This window comes from Molothrus ater, chromosome 2 (assembly GCF_012460135.2).
Source record: "Molothrus ater isolate BHLD 08-10-18 breed brown headed cowbird chromosome 2, BPBGC_Mater_1.1, whole genome shotgun sequence".
Lineage (NCBI taxonomy): Eukaryota > Metazoa > Chordata > Aves > Passeriformes > Icteridae > Molothrus > Molothrus ater.
The window spans coordinates 66,842,040-66,862,416 of NC_050479.2; the positions used below are offsets into that span (position 1 = coordinate 66,842,040).

Below are 20,377 nucleotides of genomic sequence, written 5' to 3' on the forward strand. Positions count from 1 at the left end.
AGAGTTTCTGGAACAAAAGGTATGTACAGATAACTTTGTATGAACAATCTCAATCTGTTTCAAACTTCCCCTTTTTTCAGTTTTAAGTTCACAAATCAAAATATTGTATCATTTATATCCTCTTAGTTAAAAATTTTCTAAAACCCAAGGCCTCATCTGTTTAAAATGTGCCTTAGTTTCATGGAATAAACAATGCTAAATTGTTTTAGTTAAATGTAGACAATCTTAAATCAATTGAAACCTGGTTTATAAAGATTTTGTTTAATTCCTATCTCTTACTGAGACAATCCAAATCGTTGTAAATCAGGTTTGAATTGATTTAAGCTTTAAAGTTAAATTGGAGGCATATCTGAATATAGAAATTCCTATGTGTCATTTCACTGTGAGCAGTAACTAGATATAAATGATGCTGTGGTATGCCATAACCAGATAGATCTCAAAGATTTCCAGATCATGTATACTAAATGTACATAACTCTTTAGAATTAGACAAGAACAGACAGTGTGGCTTTATTGGGACCTGCTCTTCAGAGCCGTCAGAGATTGTTCAGACCTTCTTAGGCCAAAACCACACCTTCTTTGCCTACTGCTTTTCTTGATTTCAGTTATTCAACTCAAGTTTCAGAGCCATGTTCTATATACTGAAAACTGGGAAAAACAGTGATATCATTTATGGAAAATCCTGCAAAATCAGCACCTAAAGAGAGGGCGTCATGGGATTCACAGGGTTTTTTTACCAATGTAAAATTTACAGAAGACATGTATGATACTGTGTGTGTTCATTAATTATCAACATTAGCTCCAAAGATGAGTGAGAGCTGAGTAGCAAAGGCTGCAGTTAATCTAATGGTAAAACTGAGATAGTGGAGTGTGGGTTCTTTTTGAGAAGCTCACAGGTTTCGGTACCATATGGCACCATTATCACATCACCTCACCACACTTGGAAGCAGTTTGCTTGCTCTGTTAGCATTGATAGGGAACACAAGGGCATCCTGTCAATATTTCAAAAGTTTTGGGTTTTTTTTCACTTTCTATTATTTCTGCTTTTGCAATGCTGACAATATCTCCCAGTTTTACAAGCAGTAAAAGCAAAGGACGAGAATGACTGTGCCATGTCCTGAGGGAGCAGGAGTTGCCATCCAGCAGAAATCTTGAGTAAAAGGATAAATTGCACATTAATTCTTAAGGACACATTGAAATACTAGTTTTTTTGCAGAGGGAGGTAGCTAGAGGAATTGTATCTGTGTGTTTGAACAAAATGTCAGTGTTGTGGCATAGAGAAAACTTCATTTCTAACTGAGATTTTCCAGACTGGGTAAGAATTTTTCATGCCCATTTTGCAGTTTTTTATCAGTATTTCAATTAAATGCATATTTCAGCCTCTAAACAGCCTTTTAAACTACTACGTGCATATTTAGTTGGAAACAGTTTTCTTAGATATAAGAACTTAGCCAAAGCAGTACTGAGTTTTCTTCTGAAAGAGAAAGGGACATTGATCAAATTATCCCACTTATGGTCCTGCTTGATGCACTATTTTATTGACTTTAGACAACAGTGTCTCAGCAGCAGTTAGCTGCAGATTGAGAAAGCAAGTAGAGTGACATATTAACTGTAATAATCATATACTGATGCTTGCTCCCAAATAAAAGCATCTATTTCTCCCTCTCTGCTCTGCTTTAGTTCTAAAGTACGAGACTAACTTCCAGGTGGTTGTTGGGGTTTTTTTGCCTTTTCATTTTTTTGTGGGATTTTTGTTTGTTTTGCTTTGTTTTTGTTTATATTTTTTTAATCATCTACTTATGATCTTATCTTTGCTACAGATATTTACTGTGGTATCAGAAGAAAGTGCAGGAACAAAGATAGCTATTTCAGAAATACGGTTATGCAGAAAAAATCATGACATCACAAAACTCTCTTTTAGCGGAGTAGTTTAATAAAGATACTCCTAAGTAAATTAATCTAAAAAACTTCATACCACATTTAATATTTCTCAGTTTTATCCCATCTGAGACGAGAGTGCATTTTCATCTTTCAACATGTCCTTTTTTCCAGACTACTTCCCAGGGAAGGTAGTATCACCTCTAAGACAAAGCTGTAACAGAACCTGCTAGAAGACAGATGAACAGATCTCACTGCACTCCTTCACGCAGGAAAGGACCAGAAGGGCTCTCTCGTGCGTATTTACAGAGGGTTCATTCCCAGCTCATATGCTAACTCCCAAAGTTCATAGCTTGGTCACAGCTTCATTCTCTCTTAGTCCTTGCTTAAAACAGGCAACTTTTTCTCTCACTGTGACAGATGGGTTGAGATACTGCAGATCCCCCTTAACTCCATCACTGAGAGAACTGGGTGCCAGTAGGAGGGCAGGTGTCTCTGCACAAGCTGCGTGGCACTTAGGATCAGGCACAAGCACACTCTGACTCACAAAACCCTGACTTGTGGAATGAGTCCATTTACACTTTAACAGAAAAAAAAAAAAAAAAAGAAAAAAAAAAAGAAAAAAAAGAGAGCCTTCACATTGGTATTTACAGACTTTTCAACAAGTGACCCTCACTAATAAAAACACTTCAGGTGTTGCTATTTCTCACATCTCTGCTCAAAGACTGTGCAATGGGCAAATGATTTGTACTCACTGCCCATACCTCAAGGAAGTAGAGAGGAAGCAATAAAATCTGAAATGCAAAGAATCTGTTCATATTGCAATTGTATGCTTAGCTGTGAATATTAAGACATTAACCACAAAGGTTAAGAACTAGCAACCTTTTGACTCTTATCTTAGTTCTAATGAAAAGTATAATTACCTGCAAGGTTATCAATCTCTTTTTCTTGGAGCAGGCTAACAGCATCATCATCTCCTTCCAGCATAAGCTCTGTTTCTGCATTCTGATTTACCACAGCTTGACTTCGGAAAGTTTTCTTTGACTTCACTACATCCTCTTCAGTGCCTAAAAAAAAGTTACAAATGTTGTGAATTTACCTGAGTAACATTTTAAATATAAAACAATGACAGTCAAGTAGTAAAAACATTACAGTATAAATCATCTTTATCAAAAAGAAAAGAAGGAACATTTTTCTAAAACTTTACCGAGGTTTACAAAATATGCAGGTCTATTCTGTCTTCTGTCCTGTCCCAAATAAAATACAAACTTTTCCACAAAGACTCTCCTGGTTTTAATAATTGCTATTTACTTTGTGTTCAATGTTGTTCCATTAGTTTTCCACCTGCAACAAATTCAGCAGGAATTTCTTTTGGGTTCCTGGTGCCCTGACTTTGACTGACCTGAGAGCACAAGCCACCTACTCTAAATAAAGAAGCTGCTTTCAGGAATCCAAATCTCTCAGGATTTTTGTCTTTTCAGATAGGAGGGACAGGGTGGTGAAGCAGGAGTCAGTTTATCTCTGATACACAGTAACAGCAAGGTAGGCTATGCCGAGATTCAGAAAAGATTGAAAAAAAGGACAAGCATGGTGAGGGAACTTTGGTGCACATCTGTGTGTGTGTTTTTAAGCAACACAATAAAAATGGCAGTACGTGGATATGTGCCAATTACCTAAAGGTTTTCATGGATAATATTCATTTTTCTTGACTACAGTTGGCTTTTTCTATTCAGCCTGATGGTTCCTTATGGCAGGAGATTTGACTTATTGAATTTTGGGAATATCTTATTGGAACTTGCCCGATTTTATTCTTATGATGCAAAAAATAAATCCTAGTGTGGTCAAATGACAGAATCATAATTAGGTTTTATATCATAAATACCTTTCATGTTACTGTTGTGACCTCCACATAGTATTTCTTAGCTTGGAAGAGGTAATAAGTTTTATTTTCAGTACTATGGACTCACAGTAGCCTCAGACAAGAAAGATTTCTATTTTTTTTCTTAAGCAGAAAACCCTGCATCTTCCCCTTGGACCATACAAGACCTGGGCATCTCCACTGCTGTCAATCAAGAAATAAACCCTCTAAACTATCTCTCTTTTTTTGTAGGATAATTTGGAAATTTGCCTCCTATTAAGCTACAGAATGAGTGTGAAAATAGGCAAAACTATGCACATGTGGATTTTGTTTGTCTTCCACAGTGCCTGAATTTAAACAGGATGAAAACTATCATGGCAGATGTAAAATGCTGAGGTAAAATCCACTAAGACTCATGGCCCCCTATTAATACAGGGCAACTAAGAGGAATACAGAAGCAGACAGGTTAGTGAAGACAGATACATGGAATGGAATTGATGTATCAGGCAGTTTTGTTATTGCAAGCAGTTGGGACGACACTATGATTTTACCTCCTACTCTTATAATTAATTACAGTCTTTTAATTAGTTTGTGCACAGGAGAGTCACACCACATAAATAAAAATGCTGGAGGCATATCTTTGAGGGAGTGTTTACTCTGTTTCAAGATTACTGCTAACATGCCACTTCATCACAAGCTGAGAAAACTCATGTTTTATGTACCCTAACATTAATTTTTTGCATACTATTGTTATTAACTCGATTGCTGGTTCTGAAACTACATTCTGAAACTCTGAAAAGGTGAAGATAAACAAGTAATCAAAACCTATTTTGTTCACCAAGCTCAAAATTAGGGACTTGTTTGCTGTTATCTCCATTAGGACCATTCTGATAGCGATTAAGATGGTGCTGCTGTATTTTAAATATGCTGTGTTTTGCTGTGCTCACTTACTAGGCTATGATTATTACCTCACTTGTTTTTTTAAGGTTTTTACTTAATTCAACTAACTATAACTATTTGCCCAATTTAAAACTTGTTCAATTAACTAATTGCTGGAAAAGTTTTCAGTATTAGCACAAGTTTCGGAATTTTTTGTTTGTTTGGTTTGTATTTATTTTTTCTTCCTTATTCATAAAAAGAAGTAAGAATGGTCAGAGTTAGGAAAAAACCACAAAAAATTAATGTGCTGTCACAGATTTTCAGTTGCATTACATTAGAATTGTTCTGCATATTAAATCCATAGGTCAGGATCTTGGTATACTTCTGTTTACAGTGAAGGAGTTGAGCATCATTTGCCACAAGTAATAATTCCTGTTGTGACACCAGAGGAGACTGGGCCCGAGATGAACTAACGTGATGGAGGAAGAAAGCACCAAAACACTGTTTCCTTCCTTTTTGGTAACTAATCAGTTTTATGTAAGATTCTGAGCTTTATAAAATGAGATAATCAAATTAACTGATTGAAAAGCACTAATCTGGAGTAAGAGTCAATAATTACTTCAGAAACTGATTTATGACAATTCTATAAAATTATTTATGCATAAAAATATATTTTTTAAATTACCAGGAAGAAAGTCCCAAGCTCCAAATCATTACTAACATTTAAACTACATCCAAAGAACTTGAAATTAGGGTATTTTAAATTCTTTGTGATGAGTGTACCAGATTACAGAAATATTGCCAGACACAGGTATAAAAAACATGGTAGAGTAGAAAGCATTAAATTAGTTTGGCAAATTTGGAGCTTAGCAGCCAGACAAATATATATAAAATCCATTCTGGATTATAATATTAAAAATACATTTGTTTCTACGAAGTATAATAGATAGTCCTTCTTTGTCCTGATGGAAAAACCCCTCTGGTTTGGCTGTTGTTAAAATTTATCACTCTGTTGAGTGCACCTTAGTTTTGCTGTACTGTACCAAGCATCTATCTAAATGAAAGTGTACAGGACCTGGAGTTGCCCTTCAATCACTATATCCTTTATGAATTAGAGTTCCATTTATCAAAATTACAGCAAGAAGAGTAAGGTCTCACAGGGCTGTCTCATTACAAGGCTTGTAAACACTGTCCTTACAAAGAAATGGTTTAACACCTAACAAATCAAAAACTGATTGGGAATAGAATTTATTCGAGATCATCTATCTTCAGAAGACGTGCTGTACTGAGTGCACTTCGTGGCCTTTCTAGCCATTCATCAAGAAATTAACAAGCTAATACCACAGACCACCAGATCTCCTTGGATCCTGAAATGTGAAATATGTTCAAAACAGATCTGTCACAGATGTTCTATTTTTATATTTCAAGACAACTTCAAAAAGGTTTTAAAACAAGAGAAACTCTCCAAATAAGAAAAAGAAGAAAAACAACTTGTCTCTTTAAAACCAGACAACAAACTGAATAAAAAATTATATCACATAAAGTGATGTCTATTATTGTTAACAGTGATATAAAAAGAAGAAATGAATAAATAAATAATTGATATTTCGGTGTGTTGGAAAAAAAATCAAAACTAAATTTTTTTTTCAAAGCTTCAGAAAAATTACTATGAAATTAAATCTATGGCCAGACATTTAATTTCAAAATTTTTAGCACACAAGGACCCTGTGTTTTAAAGGCACAAAATGAAATTGTACTAAGTCTAATTAGAATATGTTTCAAATCCATTAAAAAAAGAAACCATAAAACAAAACTAGATGTCATTTCAAGAAAGCAATGTTGTGACACTGGAGGGCACAGAACTAGAATTGGCAGATGCTATCAGCTCTTGTCCTTATTAAGTTCCTTCTTAAAGGATATTTTAAGGGATAGACTTAAGGGATAGACTGGGATTTGGAAAGGAGCCTTGAAGCAAGCAGTTAAGTATTTCTTAAAACTACATTTTGCAAAGATTTTGGAGGCAATAAGTCACTCAGATTGCCCTGAAGTCCAGCTGGATTTGCTGACTTACTTTCTTGAAACTTAAAGGCTCTGTCTTAAACGTATTTCAAAAGAATGTATGCACAGGATTAGATAAGCTGTTAAAAAAATCCTTCTTTCATTACACTTGATTATTTTTATAAATGTACATGTTACAAACTGTCTTTCTGCAGCATTTTCAGGATAACTGAAAACAGGTCACCTTTAAAAGAAATTAAAGAAACCAACCAAAATTCCTCTACAAAACCCCAATATTCGTGGGAAGGTGTGCAATTTTTATGTCTGAAAGATTGTATGAGCTGCACAGTAAACTTGTTCAACATTGCCAAGAATGTAATAATCTCTCTTCTAGTAGCGTCTTTTCCTTAAACAGAACTTATTAAGCAGTCAAAAAGAACCAAACACAAAACCAAAACCACAACCAAAACAACAACAAAAACCCAAACAAAAGCCACCAAAAACTCCCCCTCCAAAAAAGAACCACAAAAACCATTACCACAACCCCTCAAAATACATTTCCCTAATAATTTCCCTAATAAGAGCAGGAGAATCTAATGTTAATTTTCAGCTATAGCCACTAGAAGTATTTAATATAGGCAATACTTTAGGAAACAGGGGTGAGCTAGGTGAGTGTTTTCATTATGTTATTTGAATTTTTGAGTCTCTATTTTCAACTAAATCAATGAATTCCCTGCTGGATTCTGTAGGTCACAATAGGTTCTAGGGATGAAATCTACAGTTCAAAGACACTGTAAGGGTCCAGATCCAAAAAACCTGTCCCTAAATAAAATTTTAAAATTAGCAGTACAAACACAGAATATTACTGATTTATTTTATGTTTATGCACTTATTTCATAAAGAATTAAACTAATTACTCTGATTTAGTTGGACACAGTGAGGGGGTTTCTAGCTCTCTCCTCTATTCATTTACTATATATCCAAATATAGTGGTTTATACTTTTTTCTTTCTGCATTTAGTAAAAAATGAGGTTAAAAAATGTGGTTATTGCTAAGAAAAGTTTGCTTGGTAATACTGTGGCCAACAAAAGGAGACTACTGCTTCTTATAAAGTTGTTTCCATAGTTTACTTCAACGAATTACCGATAAGGCAATTTATGTAGTGAGTGCTCTTTGATCTTTGAAGAGAGATGGCAGAATGGAAAGTTAACCTCATTTTAATGTTACCTAAATATACTGACAGGAAATTCTAATGTTTCCAAACATCTGGAAATCTGCTTCATGGGATGGTGTTCTTCTTTTCTATAAGAAACCTTTTTCATATACTGTCTTTTACAGTTTTATGTGGCTTCTAAAGGAGCATTTGACATAAGTAAAGTCTGTTCTCTTTACAGTAAAATGCTGCATTTAATTAAAAACTCTCTTTTATAGTGGCTAAAGTAGAGTTTCTGCAAAGCTTACCTCTCCTCAGAAAGTTTTAAGGGTAAACTTGCTTTTTACTCCTTACAGATCTTACAGTATGCACTGCCCTGTAGAACACTGATTTTCTTGCTGAATTTTCATCATATAAGGTAGTCTCCACTGATTTGTTAAATAAAGGAATTCAGAATTAGTTCCTCACAGGAGGCTACCTGACAGTTCATGATGTGAACCATGAAATTGTATCACAGGTGAAATATAATTTATCAACAGAGTTTGGAAGAGCAAAGCATTTTTTTGAGAGATATTTTTTCTTTATTTCACAAACTAACTTCTACAAGAAGAACCAAGCTTATTTATGGACAAAATTAAAATGTACTACTATTATCTACATTTTTTGTTCATTCAACACTCATAATAGTTGAAAATACTTAGAAAAAGAAAAGATTTGCTAGATAATCTGTCTTCCTGCTTTGTGTATTCTAACACACATAAAGCTTTCATTGCTAATCTTCAGTAACTTGATTAGGCACTGGTACCCTCGCAGCGGTCACAGTTATGGAGAGCAGCTGCCTGGGAGTCTGTAAAGTGACCTCTACGAAACCCAGCAAGATTAAATCATCGACACGGTGACCACTCTATCTCAGCCTAGTATCTTTCTGCAGGACTCGGGAGCCAGCCATCCTCGGGCTGTGCTCGCTCCCTGGGAAACGTGCCCCACCTATCCCTGGGTCGGCTCAAGGGACCCAACTTTTGGCTTTGCGCAGCAGCCCAGCGCTGGCACATCACAGCCAACCCCAACAAGCTGTCCCCACCTGTGCCTGCTGGGGTTGTTATTTAAATTGCAATGTGTTTCAGCAATGGGCAGCTTTGACTGGCATATAATTTAGTTTCCCCAGAGAATCAGAGAAGTGACTGTTGATAAAGGAAGGCTGGTTTAAATAGATTTAATAAAAACCAGAGAAAGCTAAATTAAATTTTCATTATTAGGGACCTTTAAAGAAATGAGGAAGAAAAACTATGAAAATTCATATAAATTAAAATTTGCATATATATGCATTGGAAATTACTTCCACCAAAAGTAAAACCAAATAGCATTTCTGTTTCCTATAATGGATAAGTACCTGAAAATTTAATCATAGACATTCCATCAATTTTTCTCTAATTTGTATATCTAACATCTGACCAAATGATCTTCTTCATATAAGTAATTTATAAATAAATACTTAACTGCTTTATATTTTTTCCTTTTCATATTCTCAGATGCTTTGCACTGTCAAACGAGACTGACACAGACTATGCCAATGAGGAGATTGAGAATACAGGCAAGGCCAAAGCAAACATGTTTCTCAGATGAGGCTGAGGGATTAAAAAAAAAAAATACTTGCAGTCAAAGTGTTTTATATTAATAAAAAGGGTCCCTCATAAAAATAAAAGTTGAAGTACCATGTTAGGCACTCTTTTTTTTTTTTTTTTGTTCCCAGACACAAAAACGGAGATTCAGAGTGGTCGTGAAATTTATTTTTAGCAGTTGTCAAGATTGTCTTTATACGTATTTGAGATTTCAGGATTTCTGAGCGCATGAGAGGGATCCTGCACTGATTCAGCCCTGACAATAAACAGCCAGTGGATGACAGAGTCAGATGTTCCCAGTCCAGCAAATATTCCAATGCATTTCAGGCTACTGAAAGGCAGCTCCCATTCTGACTGGAACCAGAGGAAGCCCCTCGAATGGGAACTAGCAACAGTCAAATGTTTATATTTGGATTAAGATGTAGTTTGCCACTGTAATGCATACACAGAGGAATGGATTCATATTTCATGACTGACAACCTTTACAAATCCCTGATAGTTTGAAGGGCAGCATTTTGGCATATACTGTAGTTTGATAAATTCCAGAAAGAAACCAAATTCTTCTGTGGATAATTTCAACAGGCAAAGATGATAAACAAGAAAAATAATTAAGAGCAATAAAATTTTCCTAGGTGTGTTTCTAGCTATTTAAAAAAGTACAGTAATAGCTGAGAGGAAAATATCTACATCACACCAACAGTTATTGCTCAGTGGAAAGGACATCAAGGACACTTGCAAGTAAGAGAATTGGATCAATATTAACGCGATTTTCATTTCATGCTTCCCCAACTCCAGTAAGCTGACAATATACTCTGATTATGTGAACTGCCTCTGAGTAACATAGAAAAGGTTATTAGAGCAAGAGGTGGAAATGGAATGCACTTTTTATATTGACAGGTCTGCTAATAGAGTGTACTGATTTTCAAAGGCATGCAATGTGTTTTCACAATTTGGTTTTGACAGCAAAAAAGAATTTCATTTATTCTTGATTCAAGATATTCACATGGAAGCAAAGGTTCCTTGAGACAGGCCACTGAAGAGGGAAACCAAACTATTCAAATAGGAAAATTTAATTAATAAGGCAAGAAAGAAAAGGTGATTGAATTTCAAAATGTATGACATGATAATGAAACAATGGAATAAATTTGCTAAACAAGGCACTCTATGCTTTTGACATAGCATCTGATAAAACCTTTTTAAGATGACATAAAAGTGAAAAACATGCCTATGCCGTGTCTTAATGTTGAGGCCTGGATTATGTCTGGAAAGTTTTAGATTAGTTCCTAAGCAACATTCTCCAGGAAAAAACATGTTCTGACTATCTGCTTGCAGACGTTAAAGCCAGGATCAGTGTTGTCAGACTTCTAAACTGGCACACTCCATACTGAGGAACTGCACCCACATATACTGGCCTTAATTTTGCTTCCTGTTCACAAAACCAAAAAAAAATTCTAATTGAAAAGGCTAACAATGATAAAACCTTGGAAATAAATGAAATACTCTTTGAAAATACAAACGCTTGATAATGCAGTGACATAGAAGAGATGGCACGGCATTTCATGAAATTCCATGAAAAGATAGTGGCAACCCTCTCTATGACAGGGATTTGGAACTACATTAAGATCCCTTTTTACTCAAGCCACTCTATTATCTATATAATGTGATCTTACCTCCCAAACTACTTCTACTCCAACATTTCTAAGCCTTACTTATTATTTAAAAATTAGTGTCTCCAAACCATGTGGCTGGTCCAAACCTGAATATTTTTAAAAGAAAAAGCATACTAAACAGCTGCAAGTTTTTAATTCTCCTTTTCTGTGGCCATGAGTGATTATGTCTTTGCTAGAAGGCAATTTTGCCCCTCATCACTTAAGCTTTTGCTCTCAGATCCCAAAAAGATTGGCTCTTTGGAAACAGTCACTGTACAGAGACATAATAGGACAGCAAAAAAGAAAAAAATCTCTAGTGCAGGCAATGAATGTGTAGGAAGTAATTTTAAAATTTTTTATACTAGCTATCGTAATTCTTGCAGGTATGCAACTGTTTCAATTTCTATCAAAAGTACTTATTTACAGAAGAAAGCTTCAACAGCTCATGATCAGTGCTTTGAGAGACCCATTTGCCGACATATCTGAAATTACATTATCTTTCTGGAATGGTAGCCTTTTCAAGTGAAACTCATCTGAGGCATACAGAAAAACCATCTTATACAGTCTTTACACAGACAAAATCTCCGAAACATGATGTAATATCACATAAAAATGTTTCCTTAAAGGATTGTCAATGCTATATATAAATAATAAATTTTTCAATATAAAAATGTCATTAGAACATCTAGATTTACTTTCTAGATTCCCACTGGTTCAGTGGGCTGCACTGTGGCTATTATGTGTTCAAATGCATTTTTTTCCTCATGTAGACCACCACATCTCCAGAACTGGTTTACATATTTTCACCCAGCAGCTAAAGTAGCTGGTGGGAAGAATTGCTTCTATTTCAGCATAGATCAATGCCTATAGCAACACCAGACAAAAGGCAGCACCCACAGGATATGCACATTTGTGAGGCTTCATTGTGGCTCTAACACTGTGATATTTGTGTTTAAATCTTAGAGCTGCTAAGGGACTACACTCTACTAGCAGCAGACAGCCCTTATGTTTGGGCCAGGCTGCTGTAAACACATAAATTCCTCCAAGCTGTAAATAATCTAGCAATAGTAGTTATATATTAAAGTTATCTATCCAGATAGCAATTATTAATCAAATTAAAATCAAAGCTTTGCAATTTTATTGGTTTTGAACCAGATTTTACTGCATACTTTCAAAAAAAGTATTACTTGCTAATTTATTTTTTTTTTTAGCAAAAATAGCTGCAGTTATAGAACATCTTTGTTGCATGCAGACCAGCAGATGAAGAGTGAAAGAGTAATGGTACACAAGACATGAGATTCTGAGGGTCTATCATTAAAACAACTCAATGACATAATTGAAGTGGGTGAACAGCAATCACTGCCCCAGGTAGAAGGCCTAAGTCTGTATTAAGAAGAGCTAACCCACAAAAATCTAAGCAGCAGTCAGCAGTAAATAAAAAGGAGAGCAGTATTTTATTTCACTTTCCATTAAGCTGCCGTGTGGGGTCTGTGACATCTTTCATTCTGCTTCACAAATATTACAAGAGAGCACAAATCTTGCATGCAACTGAAGGGATATTTGCAAAATTTCTATGCTTATGTTAAATGTGCAAGCACTATAACATTATCTTCCATTTAGATGAGAGCTGAGATGATATTTAGACAATGTGATCAGCTTTTTAAGGGCAAAGGGTTGAATGATTTGTGCTATTCGGCAAAAAGGACACCAATAAAAGACTTTTTGAGTATTATGCATAGTTCTTTCAGCTGTGAAAGTGTATCTATTGAAGATGATGTTCAAGGTATTATGCAAACACACCAGGAGATGTACTCTTTAGGCACACTGTAAGGATAAGAAAAACGTCATGTCATTATGTAATGTGCGTGATACAAAAAAGAAACTTAAACTGGAAACACATAATATGCTGGCTGATAGAATTCTTAACAAGGGGTTTTCCTTATCATGCTGGTTAGTACTGTATTTGAGAACTTTTGCCATGAAATCCATTTGGTTTTCTTTTACCATCCTCATCCCTGTCTGTAACTTGCACCATGCTGAAACTCACAAGAAAATCCAGTTTATCTCATTACACTGGTACTTTTTGTGTGTATTTCTAAACCAACACTATAAAATAATGAAATACACAAAATAAGTGGTATTGAAGAATTCACTCTACTTGTAAGGATATGGAATAGCCATTGCATATATACCTAAATCTTCATTTCTTGTGTACAAATCTTACTCTATACATAAAATGTCTACAAGAATTTTCATGTGATATAATAGAAATCGATTTTATGTGATAAATGTTAAGTAGTGCAATGTAAAAAGATGAGTAAAAGCACTTGGTCATCTTAAAATATATACTGTCTCTGAAAATTAATTCCCTTATTTTCAAAATCTATACATACCAGTTTCCTTTTCTTTGGGAAAGACAAGGAATCACCTATACTGAAGAGATTCCTAGACTCTTCTTATATTTGTTTAACCCTTGCAGGTAGCCCAGAGGCTTACAAAAACCTGAGCCCAGTGCCTGAAAGCCTCTCACCTCTCTCACTGACCATCAGAAAGAGTGGGACAGAAAAGTCTTTTTAAATCTACAGTGTGATCTCCCAATTATCCTTATGCAAAGGGTGCAGCACTGCTGAAAGAATGCCCCTCCATTCCACTCATGTGCTTGACATGCTATCCTTGCCAAGTCTTCAGAAAACACTAATGATACACATTCCCACTTACATACAAAGTGGAGAATGGGATCCTGCAGTGAAGACATTGAGAATAAGAAGAGTGGAGTAAACTTAGGAAAGGAGTATTTCATGTTTTTAACTATTGCCAAAGGAGATTTTTAAAGTGCTTTTACTCCTTAATAGAGAGTTTTAAAGCACAAAATATAGGAAACTAGAAAAACACATGTTAAAATCTGAGTCCCAAGACCTACATTCACCTAGCTTTGAAGGACTCTGAAGGACTATTATTAGACTTTCACTGACAGAATGTTCTTCTGAAATGTTTCTATGAGATTCACTGAATATTCATGGGTCAAGAATTTATATTTCTTTGTCAAACAGATATAGAAAAGAATAAATAGAACACATACAATGTTCACATGAGCTTGAAAATATTTCTCATCATAGCAATTTACTGGGTTTGGTAAATAATTTACTTTCATTTTGCAGAACAGATATTTTGTATTCTTTGTACATGAAAATTTAACTGTGGAAGGGAGAAAAGTGGAGCTAGAATTCCAAGAGTGACAATGGTTCCAATTTTTAGATCTTAGGAATAGTTTTGCAAGCCAATTTCATGGCTTCAAGAACATTCTGGGGTCATATACTTTCAGATGAAGGAAGAGGTAGTTATGTTAACTGCTGGTAAAAAGCCAGCAAGTTCTGCAGTAGAATCTATTAGCTCAGACCAATAACAGCAGCTAAAACCCAGGTCATGCTGGATAACCTAAACATCTCAGAGGAAAGGCATTTGGAACCAAACACAGAGGTTTAGAGGGAAAAAGTTTTCATATCCTATTTAGCTCTGTGAAAAACTTGAATTAGAGTCAAAAGACAGCTTCTGACATTCAAGAGTTAAGAAAATAATTACAAAAAATTGACTGTTTAATAAATCTGTACTTACAACTGATAGTAAAGCTGCCATAAAAATTCCTATGAATATGCTAGAAACAATATACAACAGGCAGAAGATATTTAGAGACTGCAAGTACTGATAGAATGCATTTGCAACTCATTTCTATGACCTAGTCATGGAGCAGAAGCTCAGACACTGAGTGCTCAGTAAAATTCAACACATCAGTCTTCAGTACTCCACCCAAGCAAATTCCTTTACCATTTACCTCTTGAAGGTGCCTTTCATTACATTACAGTGGGTTTTAAGAAAAAGAATCACCATAGTGGTAGATATATTTATGGTATCTATTTAACGAGAACATATTTATGATTGGGGGAGTGGGGTGGGAAATGTTATAAAGAAGATCAAGTCGAATCTAGTATTTGAGATTTAATTATTCTCACTACTAAGATTTTATTTTGCAGATCCTTCAACTAGTACCCAGTATAAGGTTTTTCACAGAATCTTTAGACAAAACTGTATCTTGCAATTACCATATAAAATACTAAGAGCACAAAACTATCATGTAATATTTTCCCTAAAATCCTGTGAGGATGAAACATTTGGGAGTTTATTTGGTGAAGCAGTGGATGGCACTGTTGGGCTACAATTATAAGGCTAGAGATGAAAATCTTAAATTGCTGTGCTTAAAAAAAAACCATTTTTGTGACTTGTTTAGGCACACAATTCAGATATAAACTCATTCAGAGTACACTGGAGGTTTCACAATCAATGTGGAAGCTAGTTCGTGTACTGAATAGAAGTTTTGTAATAGGAGAAGTATTATTTTAGGTGCTTCAACTGAAGCAGAAATGTTTACATGCTTGTTTCACATGGCAGCATGATCCCATTTAGGACTTACTTGGCACATGGAAGAATTGTTATGGGTTAATTTAATGACTGTATATATATTCTTAAAATGCTCACCAGTGAACATCAAGTATGTGTGTTTTACCACCCACAAAGTCGATTCTGTTTCTTAAAACTGCTCACAATTAATGGTCATCTTGCCTTTACTTACAGACTAAAATTGTGTGAATGAATGGGGTGGTTGAACAAGGTTTCTTTTTAGAAAAGGGCTTTCGTTCTTCAGTTACTCTAATGTATTCTTACTTGAGGCAGTACTTAAATAAATATCAGTTTGGGGAATTATCTTAGATAGGGGTCACCCTGTATTTCCCCAGAACTACATATTTTATGAAATTGTAGTAGTGTATGTGACTAATTTTTAGGTAGTGCATTAACTGAGGGGGGAGAAAAAAGACAATCAAAAATATTGTCTTGGCTTATGCAGCTACAATAAACTCAATTTCAGCAACAATAACTATTATACTGAACATGAGAAAATTGACATTAGAAGCATTAAAGATGAGGCAGAGAGTTCCTTCAGCAAGTTTGCACATGACAAGAAACTGGGAGGAGTGACTGGTCTGCCAGGGGGCCTCAGCAGGCTGGTGAAATGGGATAACAGGAGCCTCATGAAGCTCAACAAGAACTGAGTCCTGCATTAGGGGAGGAATAAGCCCAGGCTCCAGTACCTGCTGGGAGCACACAGCTGGAAAGAAGCTCTGAAAAATGGAGCTGGGGGTGCTGAGGGACACCAGCTTGAACATGAGCTATCAATGTGTCCTTGCAGCAATGGGAAATGATCCTGGGCTGCAGTAGGCAAAATATTGCCAGTAGGTTAGGGAAGGTAATCCTCCTCCTCTGCTGAGCCTAGGTGAGGCCACACCTGGATTTCTGCATCCAGTTCTGGTCTCCACAGTATAAGAGAGACATAGATCTTCTTTTATATTTACTTTTACTACTAAACTGATCCAGATATTCTGTAGATATTCTTTGTTTTTCTTGAGGAGGGAAGACTCAAGGGGGCCACAAAGTTGTGTATAAATACTTCTTGGTTTTCAGTACTTCCAAGGATGGAAACCACATAACTTCTCTGGACAACTTATCCATTGTTTGACCACCATGACAGTAAAAAATACTTTGTTCCTGTTACTGGAAACCAACAGATATCTAGATCAGTTTAGAAGTAAAAGAAAATATGAAAAAACCCAACAAAACTCAACTTTGTTGAGTTTTGATCTATAAAATTCAACAAAGCTGAAAAAAAAAGCTGTTCATACAGATATAGTATAAGGAAGTAATATTTCATAGACAAAACTAGAAGCATAATTTGATCTTTAATCTCTTACATGGTACATATGTAATGCTTTCACTGCTATATACCTAGGAAAATAACTGAGTTTTATGCATCTAGTTGGCCTGCTAGCAAAACTCTGATAAGTAATGATTCACTATCAGTTGACTTCAACTTGCTTTCATTTTTGAACCAGTTACTGAAAAAAATACAGGTTTTCTTATGGCTGGTTCTGAAACCAGTGTTGTTGAAACTATTCTGGAAATACACTAGGCATTTTCAATATGCACAGAAAAGTGATAAGGTAAAGGTTAATGAAGTCTGAGAACCTTATGATCTTGAGAAAAAGTAATATAACTCTTTAGATATATATGATTTATGCAGTAACTTTGACAGAGAGTCTTGAATTTATTGCAAAAAATGGTAGGATTTTCACCAACAAAAGACACCTTTATGTTTTTAGCAATGCCCATTAGTATCAACAATCTAATATATCAAAGAGTAGAACCTGAAATGCAGAATGGAAATGAAGACTAGCTTTTAGGTGCACATTCAGACTTCCTAGAATAGGGCACTTGATTTTACAGCAAAGCTTCTGAACAGAGATGATGAAATTGAGCATCTCTGGTTCATGGGATATTCTGATTTCTTGATATGTCTCATTACTTGAAAATGCCAGGTAAGTTTCTAAGACACTAGCTTAGCTTTCTAGAACAGCATTTTGTGCATAGCTTCTTGCCAGTTTCTCTGGACACTCTCCCCTCTAGCTTGCTCTAACACTGCCTGCAGAAGGCAGGGAGCCCAGCAGCTCATGAGATGGAACTCAGGAGCTATGGAAATCCACTGCTTTGGACTTCTCAGCACTGTGGGGTTGCTCTAGAGCTAGCATTTCTGAAATTTCATCTTGGGGTATTTCTCTAACATTGAGGACCCACACAAAACTGAATCTTCCTTTAGAGTCCCTGGGACAGCCAGATGTCCCATTCTGAACACAGTCCCTTGTTTGAGTTCCTGTGGATTTCAGACCCTCAGTTTCATAGCAGGAACACACACAGCCTTGCTTCTAGGGTAGCTCTTGCTTGTTAAATAATCTGGTCCTTCCCACCATTCTTTGAAGGTCCCTCAAAATTCTGCTGTCATGAAAACAGATTTCAGATCTCAACATTCCCGACTGCCAAACCTGATGCTTTTTAATTGTGTTTGTGTAATAAAAATGTATTTCTAGTGATGAGCAAACATTGTATTTGGTGAAACTTAGAGCACTAATGACAAGACCCAGAAGGAGCCAGAGTTATCTTCGGCTAGAACTGCCCTTGAAATAAGGTTGCTAATTACATATTCAAACACATATGCAAGTTCAAAAGCCATATGTGGCTATATTGCACATATATCTGTGGCTTTATTTCAAAACTTGAGCATTATGAAGGCATTTTTATTTTTTGTTTTCTTTTTCATTCTAAGCATTTAGGATCTGTCATGCTAATCAGCTTAACAGGCTAAATATTCTTGAGCACATACCCTAGATATATTTGACCAGCTTACACATGTATGTTTAAAATGTGGGCATCGAGTTAATTCTCATTTACTTAAATGTTGATTAGGAAATGTAGCCTTTCTTGTACTCTCTCTATGTATAAATTGTTTGTGGACCTTTAAAGGCTGATGGACCAAATTTTAATAAAGGAACTGGTCTAGGTTGACCTTTGTGGACCAGTATTCTACCTCACTGGTAGGGTGGTACAGTAGTGTCTCCTTTATGCTAATCTCCAATGACTGTAAATTGTTAAGTTGATTAACTAGAAGAGACAGTTCTTTCACCACATGTGCAGAATCTCTGTGAATTGGGTCATATCTGCATATTTCACATATCCATCACAGTTAAATTTGGGGAAGAAAAGTAGCGTGTATACTCATTTATACAATCTTTTCCTTTTTCTTTCTTTTCATTTACAATTTGCTTATTTACACTGAAATTCCATCTAAACTTAGAATAAGAATTGTTTAAGTTATTGATGTTATAAACTTAGAATAAGAATTGTTTAAGTTATTGATGTTATAAAATTAAAACTCTACTAAAAGTTCCAGGTAATTCAAATTCCATTTTAGCTTGCACTTTTATACTGCAGTAAGTAGCATCTCTTCAGCTACACAAAAGAGAGAAATGAAACTATATTTTGATCTGAGTAAGAATTTAACTAAAACAAAAGGGCACTGCAGATACAATGTTGAACTAATTGTGCTTGTATTTTACATTTGGGCATGAAAGTAACTTTAACAGATTACAAACAAATCTAATGCCTAATATTAAAGTCTTAGAAATGGTGGAGACTAATCCAAAAGGAAAAATTCTCTAGTCAATCTCCTGTAAATGCTGCTATGACTGAGATGCAAAGAGTCTCAAGGGACAGCTAAGTATCCTAATATAGGAATCTGCTGCAATTTTTCACACTGTTTTAAATAGGCATAGAAATATGTTATGATTTCTAATTGCAATATTTCTTTCTTGTCAGGTAATTTGAAAATATATTCATATGTAGACATATGCCCACACACAAACATATATGTGTGCATAATATATCTTATGAAAAATGGAAATCCAAACATGCATATAAGAGCTGACTAACCGACTCTAGTTAAGTTGAAACTTCATTGTGACAAATATTTGGAGAAAATATTGTTTCCCAATAGTACAACATTGAATGTTTCCTACGGGAAGAAGTCACTATCATCTAAAATTAACACTTCTCTTTTTAGGCCTTCTAGGTAGAATTTAGCATTTGTTTTACTTCTCTAAAACAAACATATAGATCATAAACATAGTTTTAATTTCCAAGACTCCTTCCTTAATTACTGCAAATATAATATAATTACTGTATCCATACATCCAACATCAAATATTATTTAATACTAGAGTAGCTGTAAAGCACTTTTTTATCTATCAAGGTCATATCTTGATGGCTGCACAAGCTCAGATAAATCAGGTGTTAAGCAGGCACATCTCCAAGGAATCTGATAATTCTCTCATCTGCAATCCTCAGCATATCTTATTATTTACTGCCAAAGAAATGACTGATTAATTTTGTCATCTTTGCTCTGTGATTTTTGCTCAGCTGAAGCTGGCTGCCCTCTTCTGCAATGCCTGATCAGACCTATTTAAGTTGATGCCTTTGATCGCAGACACTGAGGAGCTTGCTGACTTAGGCTTTGACTAAACATTCCTCCACTGCAATATTTATGCACAGAATCCTAAATGATAATGGACAGTCATTGTAGATAACAAAAACTTGTAAGATGTTTCCACTATTTTTCTGATGCTCAAGGCAGCTCTACTTGTACTAGAGGTATCAGTCAAGATGAAAAATTGAAACAAAAGCCCAATAAATTTTCCTTTGATGAATACTTTATTTGTCACAAGCGAAGTATCTGAGGTCAGGAAATAAAATCTGTTATTGGAAAACTATGTAGTCCGATTTTTTTTAAAAAATGCCTTAAATTCTTTCTGTAGTGCGATGTCATACTCGGTTTTGGAAGCTAGGGGCATTTTACTATCAAACTGTTCCAAACAAAATTATCAAAACAAAACCAATAAAAAAAACCAACG

At 35.3% G+C, this 20,377-nt stretch overlaps 1 protein-coding gene across 5 annotated transcripts in view; it reads right to left on the reverse strand.

Annotated features, from left to right (window-relative positions):
• Positions 1–20,377, reverse strand: part of NBEA (neurobeachin) — a 458,173-nt gene that overhangs the window by 161,940 nt on the left and 275,856 nt on the right. For all 5 annotated transcript variants that reach the window (XM_054514098.1, XM_036391661.2, XM_036391637.2 and 2 more), the window contains one exon: positions 2,801–2,944. In XM_054514098.1, the coding sequence (XP_054370073.1) occupies positions 2,801–2,944 (144 nt within the window). The remainder of the gene's footprint in view (positions 1–2,800; positions 2,945–20,377) is intronic.